This window comes from Heloderma suspectum, chromosome 15 (genome assembly GCF_057233095.1).
Source record: "Heloderma suspectum isolate Gila_16-S chromosome 15, 16-S_ref, whole genome shotgun sequence".
NCBI classification, from domain to species: Eukaryota; Metazoa; Chordata; class Lepidosauria; order Squamata; family Helodermatidae; genus Heloderma; species Heloderma suspectum.
In genome coordinates, this window is record NC_139472.1 from 1,661,550 (window position 1) to 1,672,148 (window position 10,599).

Here is a 10,599-nt window from a genome sequence, read left to right on the forward strand (position 1 = left end):
GGATACTTACAGTCAGAAGCTAAATCCCAAGGGGAAAATCCTGCAGAAACGTCTTGTAGCCCTGCTCTAACAGAGAATGTCAACCAGATACTTAAACTAGACCCAAGTTTGGAAAGGGGCAATAAAATAATACATAGCTCTATATTGACAAGGGCCACTGTGCAGGCCTAGCTAGTGGAAGAATCTTATTAATAAAAAGTGTAGGCTTAGCTTCAGTCCAGCCTCAGTGTTGGCTCAGGCTTTAGGTCTTTAAGTGCAGCTCATAAACTCAAGTTTAGATCCACATCTCAGCCCAGCCAGTCATGTCCTGCTTGTGGGCTTCCCACCGGGGTGTCTCGTAGGCCACTGTGCCAAGTGGGATGCTGGGCAAGACAGACTGACTCAGCAGGGGTTGCTCTTATATTTGTATTTTCTTATTTCTTCTCTACCTTATGTGGAAAGCTATTTTACCTACACAAAAGGCATGCCTGAGGATTCAGCTGTGCTTAAGAGTAACAGGCTAGAGCTCAAACTAGGAGAAGAGATCTCTAGGCCAGTTCAGCTGTCTCAGGCGCCCTCCTACACCATCATAATTCACATTTATTGTCACTGTCTCCCATTACTAGTGATCTAGCAGGAATCCTGTAACTCACCCCTTAGGAATCGCTGCCCAGACACTTGCTGGGGTGGGCAAAACTGCTCCAGAGGATGGCCAGCTGAGTGGGAACTGAATTCCGCAGCCCTTTTGTCCTGCACTGGTGTTTCACATTGTCATGAAACTCAGGGGTCAAGTCAATCATTTTCTGCTAAGCTGTGCCACCACTCTGCTCACCTCCTCCATTCCCAGGGAGATTAAATAGAGGGTCAGAGCAGGGACTGGCTGTAATGCTCAAGGCTTCTCCGAGGAGAAGTTGGGACTGTTGAGCAGGGAGCATGTGAAAGGGTCCTACGAGGGAGGACAGACTGGATGATGACTGAGTGGGCGAATCCCAACGCTCTCCTTGGCAGAAGAAGGCAGAGTGAAGGAGAAGGAGGGAGGGGGAGGAAAGGAGAGAGAATCAGTCATGCCCAGAGGTATATGGCCAAGGTGGACGTGGCGTGGAAAGGAGAGAGGGTTTGTGGACTGTGGCCTTTCTCCATGTTGCCCATCAGAGGGAGAGAAGGGCGGCTTGTCCCTGTGGCCTCTGCTCGTCCTCTTCCGAAAACATGGAATGAAATACCCAGGCATTGCTAGCCCTCCTAGACACCGGAGGGCAGGAGATGATTGTCCATGGCAAGTGCACCAGAGGGAAGGGAACCAGCATTACAGTTGAGTGTGAACTGAGAGAATATGTCTTTCTTAGTAGATGAAAACACCACTTCTTATTTTGCACTGCTGTTGCCTCTGGGGCATTTCCTGTGCTGGGAGAATATATGGCTAGAGGTTTGAAATAAGTTTCCTTCAATACACACGAAAGGCCACGCGGTGAGTGTCAGTGAGCGGTGGCAATGAATAATCCTGCTCCCCCACCCCACCCCACTGAGGAGAAAGCTATCCGTTGGCCACTTGGCTCTCCTCTCCTCTCCAGCTCTGCCTGGATATGTGGCCTATGTCTGGGCTGCCCTTTGAGTGTCTTGTTCCGGAACCCACCAGCTGATGGCCTTGCCTGGTCATCATCAGCAGCGTCGCCACCATCCACTGACGTCAGATGACGTGCCCCAGGCTGCCACTTCCAGATCCTTTCAAGGCACTTGCCCTGGCTACTCCCTCCCCTTCTCACTTGTCCAGGTGCCTGCAGTGTAACCTTCCCAGCTTGGCACCTGGTTAATTATTTGTTACCCCAGTCCCTGACATCTGCTGTGGGTCCCAGGGAGTGCAGAGGGGCTGGGTTAGAGGAAGTGAAAAAGAAGGCAGGAAGAACGGGGCCTGTTTTGTGGCCTCGACGGCAGGGCTATGTCTGCTGATGTCATCTCACCTCTGCCTTACTCAAGGAGACATTTCTCATGCTGCCCTGTGGAGGAGACACTAGTTATTGACTCATGCTGAGTGAGGATTCCCCTATAGTTTAATGGAAAGCATATAACCCACAGCCCAGACACTAGGGTTTTTCCAAACCAGAGGGAGGAGAAAGGGGGGGGGAGGCCATTATTCACGCATGCTATTTTAATTCATGGCTCACCAAAGATCTGCACAAAAGTCAGGAACTGTTTGTTTTCCCCCCTCAGTTGACCAGACTTTTGCATGGTGGTAAAAAAATAAAAAATGAAGAACCGGCAACACACATTACCATGAATGGCCATGAAAGTCAGAATAGATGGCCTGCCAGGACACGTTTCTAAAACCAGAGGTGTCACTGATGCAGCCTGCCTAAAGACACTCCTCCCTCAGCCTGGTCTGGGTGCATGGGGGTCTTCTTATGGCCAGAGGCAAGGAGAAGGCACTCTTCTTATGCTCAGAGGCGATCTTTATCAATAGTTCACATCTTCTAGAGCTGATTTCTGGGGGTTGACTCCAGGTCAGCACTGCTGGATACTTTAAAGAAAGAAGAATGGATTTTGCACTGGAAATAATGTGCAGCCATGTTTCACCTCCCTTGTAGGAACATGGGAAGCTGCCTTGTATGGAGTCAGACCCTAGATCCATCTAGCCCAGTACTGCGGACACTGACAGGGAGCAGTTCTCCTGGGTTCCAGCCAAGGGCCTTTTCCAGCCCTACTGGGGATTGAACCTGGGACGTTTTGCATACAACGCAGATGCTGTGGCTGAACCCCACTCATTTTCCTTCCCTCCGGGCATGTGTGATTTGCTGAGAAAAGAGATTAGTGGACCATACATGTCCAAGGCTGAACGGTGTCCTTGGGACATGCAGCGATAGCCGCGTATCGCCCTACTTGGGGTGGATATTTAAAGGCCCTGCAGCTGCTCTTCACTCTCACTCTCGAAGACAACCATCCTCGCCACAATGTGGACAATCCTTGTCGCGCTCCTGCTGGCGGCCGAGGGTAAAGCACAGGCCCTGGCGCACCCTGCCAACCCTCTAGCCCAGCTCGTCACGTCATCTGATCCCGCCATGGTCCCAGTAATCTTCTCTCTCTCTTGTGACCAACAGAGCAGTGGGGTCTGCTGCCCCGCTCAAAGCCTGACCGTCCCATCTCGGCTTCCTTAAACGTTTCCTAGGCATGGATAAGGATGGGGAGGGAGGGGGGGTCTCCCTCTTCCTCCAAGGACTGTTTCCTGATAGCTGTGAAGTGCAGGCCCAGGCCTTCACTTAGATGCTTCTGCTTTGGCAGGCTAGGGCAGGGGCTTCTGAGAAGGGGGTGATGGGGTGGGTTTGGCAAGAATGGCTCTCATTGGCGGACGAAGGGTGCTTCTGGACAGCTACAGCTCCTAGCACTACGCATCAGAAGGCAGCTATTCCGTCTTTTCCTCTTTGGAAGGCACAGGAAACACGGGAGGTTTTCAAATGGAAGACGGCGATGTTCAATTCTGTGTTTGAGGCAGGGCGATTGCACAATAAAAGCCTTGTCTGGAAGCACCCAACGCTCAGAAACCCAATGGGTCTTCCTCAGCAGCGGTGTGGGGCAGTGGGGGATTAGTCAGCTGTGGAAAGAGGCCACGAGTGTGAAAGGAGCTCCAGGGAAGGAAAGTTTGTGAGGTCGGGCAGGCAGCCAAGGCAGAGACCACCCTGGGTTATGTTAACCCTCTGGCGGGCAATCCTGGGGAGCGCGAGCAGCGTTGGCCCTTGGGGTCCGTCTCTCCCCCCGGGGTCTGCAGTGAAACAAATGCACATCTCCACCCCCCTGCCCTATCTCACCAGCCCCTGGCCCCCAGGAGGAATTGGGAGGTGTTGCCCTGAATGTCATACACGGTGTGTGTTTTTCTCCTCAGCTCATGGCTGCGGATGGCCCACTTATTCCCCCGTGAAGAGGGTGGTGAACGGGGAAGATGCCATCCCTTACAGCTGGCCCTGGCAAGTAAGTGCACCCATGTTGAACTCCGCATGGTGGTTGTCGTGACCTGTCTCCAAAAGAGGAACTGAGACATGTGTCGTTCCCTATGAGGAAAGACACCCACATCTGGGGGATTTTTAGCCTGGAAATAAGATGTGCGGGACAGGGGAAGGCATGGTAGAGTTTCATCCAATTATGCACGGTGTGGGGAAAGTGGATGGAGAGGAGGTTTTCTCCCTCTAGCTTTGCTGTATGCAGTGAAGTTGATGGGCATTAGAATCAGGTCGGACAAAAGCAAGTTGTGGTTCACACACTGCATAATTGACTCATGGAATTTGCAACCACAAATGAGTTGATAGTCACTAACTTCCATAGCTTTAAAACAGGATTAGACAAATGTGTTTGATGTTATAGATTAATGGAAGTTCTATGTACCTGTTGCTGGGGAACAACAGATGGAGGGGACTGATACCCCAAGTCCTGCTTGTGGGTTTCACAGGGGCGTCGGCTGACCACTCTCTGAAACAAGATGCTGGACTTTAGGACTGACCCAGCAGGGCTGTTCTCATGAGCCACACGGTTGCTTAGTGAGTCACCGTCTAATGCCTTTGAGGCTACAGAACTGCATGGGAAAGAGCCAGGAATGTGCTTTTTGGTGGGGAACAAAACTGCGCAACCCGATAACAGCCCTTTGTCCGTGCTGCATCCCACAGATCTCCCTGCAGTTCGAGAGGGGAGGCGAGTTCTATCACACCTGCGGGGGAACCCTCATTGCCCACAACTGGGTCATGACCGCCGCACACTGCATCTTGTAAGTCCGTCTCCGCACGTGTGGAGTTTAAGCACCAACAGGGGCTACAGAGCCCGAGGCAGAAGGAGATTAATCTCCAGGAGTGGTGGCGGGGAAAGCGGGAGAGCTGAGTTTCTGGAGCCTGAATATTTGACCCCCAGCTCGTAGTGGGAGGAGTGCAGGTGTCACTCAGTCTGGGCCCAGGGTTTGCTTCAAGTTGCTGTTGTTGTTCCGTCGTTCAGTCATGTCCGACTCTTCGTGACCCCATGGACCACAGCATGCCAGGCCTTCCTGTCCTCCGCTCTCTCCCAGAGCGTGCCCACGTTTTGCTTCAAGTACAACACATAAAAACCCAGTAAGGAGAGTAAGGCAGCAGGCATTCAGGGTCAGAGGCATGACCCCCCCCCCAGTAAAGCTCAGCACCTCTTATTTCAGGAGGGAAGCAATGGAGTGGCGGGGGGTGTGTGTGAGAAGGCCACGCAATCCTCACCCCTTTCTGCCCTCCACCTCCCTCTATTAACCCCTGCTTTCCCCCCCAACAGCAACTACCTCAGCTACAGGGTGGTACTGGGCGAATATGACTTGGGCAGGGCGGAGGGCGCTGAGCAGAACATCCCTGTGAACCCAGGCGACATCTTCGTGCACCCCGGCTGGAATGAGAATTGTGTGTCTTGTGGGTAAGTACAACACAGCACAAGAGGGGCGCGCCTTGCTCTCGTCCGAGTCGCTACGTCAGGTGGCATCTCTGGTGAAGAGAACTGGAGAGAGCAGGGGCCGCTTTAAAACGGTGGTCTTCATTGGCTGAGAAGCTAGATTCCACATGGGCCAGAGAGACCCCCGCATCTGGGTTGGGTTGGGAGGAATATGGGGAGAATAGAGCTGTGGGTCCTGCTTTTCCATATTACCTAGTACTCTTTCTTCATTTTCTCTGCACCCTCAGCAAAAAGGTCTAGAGGAGTCCAGCTTGTGTGGGGCTCACATCAGAAGAAAGGCTTGTTTTTGTACTAGCTGATCAAGTTGTTCTTGATCTGGATACCAATGTTAGATTGAGCAAGCAAGTTATTTCTGGGAAGACCCCTTCCCTATTGCACTGAGGAAAAATATCTGAAATTGCCCATCCCATCTAAGCCCGACCCTTCCTTGACGCTGGAATGAGATTCCCAGAAAAACACAGAGGCTGGACGAGGGGTTAATTTGAGTCATATACAATGTTAGTAAGTTGTGGATGTAAGTGATGAGAATACTTTATATAGATGAATAGCCCCTGTGCTCCTGATCACAGAGCACCAGTGAACAGAGAGCAGGAACAATCAAGGAGCTCTTCTCGAGGAACAATTTAGCGAGTTCTCGATGTCTGACTGAAGCAATACTTCTGTCCAAGACCTGAGCTCTTACAGAAGTTCAGCCAGCCTGGCTTTGCCCACTTCCCACATGAAGGGTGGTGTCCTGCATGTTCTCTTGGAGACGTTGGCCATTTGCATTTGTCCCATCACCAGCTGACAATGGATTCCCTGATCTTAGCAATAACAGCAGACTGCTGTGTTCCAAGCCACCTTGGAATCTGATTATTTACGGAATTTGCAAACCACATTTCAAGAGATGTTTCCAAAGCGATGTACAAGAAAGTATTTTGAAGCCAAATTCCTAAAACCAAATTAAAATACAGATTAATGCAGCTAATAAGAAACTGTGCAGCAGAGGAATTAGCTCCCACACACATAACAAAACATAAATGCCTGAGCCTGCTTGCAAAACAACAATAGAGAGGGAGACGACTCAGCATACTGAGTAAGGGTGATCTAGAACTCCGAGGCTATCACAGAAAAGGCCCTGCTACATGTGGGACCCAATCTGGCATCCACAAAAGCTGGAATCCCCCACAATGCTTCTTAGTATCTCAAGAGGTAGGGGAGGAAGTCATGTGGAAGGAAACGCTCCCTGGGATAATGAGAACCCAAGTTAGGACATCTTGGATTTGGCCTGGAAACAAACCAGTAGCCAACACCATTGTTTCAAAATAGGTGTATTCTAATTATCCTGATTCGTACCGGTCAGCACATTCTGAACCAGATGTAGCTTTCTGAACCATTTTCAAGGGTTTGGTCTAATTTGGAGGCCACCAGGGCAGGAATGAGAGTGGCCAGGTCTCCCCAGTGGCCAGTCAGAGGGCTTTCCATTTGCCTTAGGCAGTGATCCCCTGCCTTCTGTCAGGAGCGCCCTAGCTGCCTCTTGCAGTCCCCACCAATAGCCAACTCAGGACACAGACGACGAGGAATTCTTTCCGAGACTATATACCTTTATTACTTTATGACTCTTTCAGAATACTAGTCACTAGCGCCAAAGCAAGGAACAGCACTGGGGAAAGATAGCTGAGTAGCCTAAGCTCCAGGTAAGGCAGTTGGTCCCTGTTTGAAGGAGAACTTAGGGAAGACTCTGAACTTATGGGCTAGGAAGAGATCCTCCCTCTTTCCCTTGGGTCCTCGGGACACGACCGTTGCTTGCGCGCCAAACGAGTGCTACGCCTCCTTTCAGCGCCTTCCATCTGTCGTCGCTCCCTGCGTCTGCGCCGAGCGTCCAATAAGCCCCCCTCCAGTGCTCTCTCACTGCCAGGGTCACTATCTATCCCAGGAATGCTGGCAGGAGGAATCTCTGCCAGCTGCTGTGCTTGTGAGAGATGAGCGAGCTCCTCTCCCATGGATTGCTGTTCCTCCTCAGAATCAGAACTGCTCTGGGGCTCTATGGGCTCAGTTTCCACCCTGACACCTTCCTTCTCTTCCAGGGACGACATTGCCCTGATCAAGCTGTCTCGCAGTGCAGAGCTCAATGATAAGGTGCAGCTGGGATGCATCCCATCCCCAGGAGAGCTGCTTCCTAATAACTTTCCATGCTACATCAGCGGCTGGGGGAGCCTTTACAGTACGTGACTCTACTCGGGGAGTGGGGAAGCTGGGATCATGCTGTCGGGAGCAGTGGACCCGGGTGGGGAAACACTTCAGGTAGGCTTTTGTGGCTGGCCACATCAGCAACCGTCAGTTCCTGACTGTATTCCTGAAATTCCCCTTCAGAGGAGCAAGAGACTTCCACTAGTGGAAAACCAATGAGCCAAAGCTCTCTCCCCACCCCCCACCCCGGTCTGGCCTTTAGCACAGTGGGACAACATCACAATTACTATTATATATGAAGTGTGTTTCAACATTTAGTTTGTTAACGGACATGGCAAAACAGAGCCGTTCTAAGTTTCTGGTGTCTCTCCCTCACCTCAAAACTGGGGTGTCGAACATGGCGCCACCCACCTCCCTGCCCCTCCTGGTTTTTATTTTGTTCCTTAAGATTTAAAAGAAAACTTAGCTGGGAGGCTGGCAGGCTGAAAAGTGAAGGGCTGCCCTCCAGCACCACCTTTATCTGGGTTCAGCAGAGCATTTTGGTGTTTTAGAGCTCACCTTGCCTCTGCTTTGAACTCAGGTTCCTGGTCAAGTCAATGTTCGTTTAGTCTCACCAGTTGGGCTTCTGGGAAAACAGCGTTTTATGGCTAGCCGTGTCCACCATGGCAGACATTTTATGAGAGCACCCACAGCACTCCCTCAACGTTCCAGACGTGCCAACCGACCGAAAACATTGGGGGCCCTGCCTCAAGACACGAGGAAGAGAGTGCCTTGGGTTTCTCTTTTTGCTGTTGGCCTTTAGCAACATGAACACTCGCCTCTAGGCGAGCCTGCTTTGAGCCCCACTTTCTTATTGTTTGATGCCACAAGCTCAAGCTCTTTGTTAGGCAATGGGCAGTTGTAGAGGTATTTGAAGAAATCCGTTACAAACCAGTGGCTTACTGAACACACAGGTAGGAGAAGTAGGCTATTTCCAGCCTTGTTCTCAGGGCGGGAAGGAAGCCGCCTATAAGATAAACATGGCGCCCGACACAGAAAGGTGCGAACGGGGCTTCATCTCTTGCAGCCGGCGGAAGCATCCCGTTCATACTGCAGCAGGCGCTGCTCCCGGTGGTCGACTACGCGCACTGCTCACAGCCCGACTGGTGGGGAGCCGTTGTTCTGGAGAGCATGGTCTGTGCTGGGGGGGACATCCGAGCTGGCTGCAATGTGAGTAGTCCGTGACTGGGAAAGAGGAGACTGAAAATGGAGGGGGGCTGAGATGTGGGTGGCCCTCCGCAGCAGTAATATTTCCAGAGACAGTGAAAAGCAGACAAAGGAGAACTCAAGCTCAACGTGCCATTCCTGAATTCGCTGCCCTAGGGAAAAAGGGAGATCTGCAACCGTAGGACGCTGTCTGCTGAATAAGATCACGTGTACCTCCAATTGCAGCCGATGTAGGAGCAACGAGGACCAGCAGGTCCACTCCGGCCCAATGCATTTTTCTTCACCGCTAGGCCTGTCTTTGTGCGTTGAACACACAGCTGAAGGGTCAAGCCTCTCCCGCTTCCAGCCTGGCTCTCTGAAGGGCCCCCTCCCCAGCCAGTGGCTGTGCTTCCGCTCTGGGTTTCTTTGGGGATGGGGGTAGACGCCCATATGGGGCCAGCTCCCCAACCTCTCCCCTAGGAGACAAAGCCCAAATGAGACACCATGGAAATCGACAGCAGCAAAGGACCAAAAAAAGGAAAGGGGTATTTTTGAAAACATTTATTGCGGCCTCAGAATTTGTAGGTAACGGCCTTCTCCACCAAGTGCATCAAAAAGCGGTCTACGTCTATACAGAAATGGGGCTGAGAAACAATGGAGAATAAACATTCCCTTTGTTGCACAGCACCTAGCTTTTCAGGCACTTGATAAACGATGGATATTATTTTGGACTCGATGGTCACGCAGGCCCCTTCCAACCCTACTGTACTATTCTGTCATTCTGTTTCAGGGTGACTCTGGTGGCCCGCTCAGTTGCCAAGCTGCAGACGGGAGGTGGTACATCCACGGGATCGCCAGCTTTGTCTCTGGCTGGGGCTGTGATACCTTGAGGAAGCCCACCGTCTTCACCCGTGTCTCTGCTTTCAATGCCTGGATTGCAGAGGTACTGTCCATCTTGTCTGTTGTCTGTTTATAGGGGCACAAGCACCCCAGTTCCCATGCTGCCTGGCCCTCTCACTGATGGAAGATTAGGTCTCTTCTGCCAATTTGGGTTGGGGAGAGAGAGGAGTTTCTTAATGTAGGGGCAGGATTCCGTGAGCTCTTCTCATACAGAGAATATCTTACTTGGTTTTCAGGGCTGAAACCTTCAGCCGATGACTCAGGCCTGTTTGATTAATTAAAAAAGTGGCCTTGGATAATCAGGCAGATTATGTTTTAAAAGCAGGTTAGTTTTAACACAAGTACTTACTGTATAAAACACCTCATCCCACCCCGGCTTTGTTTGTTAGCAAGATGCACCATAGATTCTCAGGATCAGATTTCTGCAAATGTAGTGATGGGATGGAGGCAAAGACGGGACTGCAGATTCCTCCTCTCCTTGCCCATTCACTAACAATGCCACTCTGGTTTTGCTTTGCAGATCATGGCCAACAATTAACGCGATGCAGCAACTCCTTCTCTGACTGGACCCTCTGGCAGTCTTAAGAACAATAAAACATGTCCTGGCTACAGTGTCTTTTCTTTTGCAAAGGTTCCTTCTCTCACCATCCCCTCAGACTGCCAAACAATATTAAGGGACACAGAGAAGGCAATTAGTCCTTTGGCTTCATTCACCAGTCCTGGATGAGGTCTCCTTCTGCCATGTTGCTCTTCGGAAGGGTGTACATACCTTTGTGTGAAACGAACCCAGGCTTGTAAATAAGCCCACAAAAGTTATTAGCGTGCAAAAAAAAATACTGGCCTCCTGAGAGTTCGCAGAGGAGGGACCGTGCTGCCCGTTCACTCGCTCGCTTGCTTGTGGTCCCTTATTGTCTGTGGCTACCAGGCAAGTGC

General features: G+C 51.3%; 1 protein-coding gene across 1 annotated transcript; it reads left to right on the forward strand.

The window, feature by feature from the left end:
• Positions 1–2,893: 2,893 nt before the first annotated feature.
• LOC146335166 (proproteinase E-like) lies at positions 2,894–10,282 on the forward strand. The gene is made up of 8 exons (XM_084822011.1): positions 2,894–2,961; positions 3,848–3,933; positions 4,623–4,720; positions 5,242–5,376; positions 7,479–7,615; positions 8,648–8,790; positions 9,557–9,709; positions 10,187–10,282. Exons 1-8 carry the CDS (start codon positions 2,922–2,924, stop codon positions 10,202–10,204), a joined length of 810 nt encoding a protein of 269 aa, XP_084678137.1. The 5' UTR covers positions 2,894–2,921; the 3' UTR covers positions 10,205–10,282.
• The last annotated feature ends 317 nt before the right edge of the window (positions 10,283–10,599 follow it).

Excerpts from the sequence above, each read along its gene's own strand:
- LOC146335166 (XM_084822011.1), top strand. The coding sequence starts at position 2,922 with ATGTGGACAATCCTTGTCGCGCTCCTGCTGGCGGCCGAGG. Across the intron at positions 2,962-3,847 it reads GCTCCTGCTGGCGGCCGAGG|CTCATGGCTGCGGATGGCCC; the intron begins GTAAAGCACAGG and ends TTTTCTCCTCAG. Across the intron at positions 3,934-4,622 it reads CTTACAGCTGGCCCTGGCAA|ATCTCCCTGCAGTTCGAGAG; the intron begins GTAAGTGCACCC and ends TGCATCCCACAG.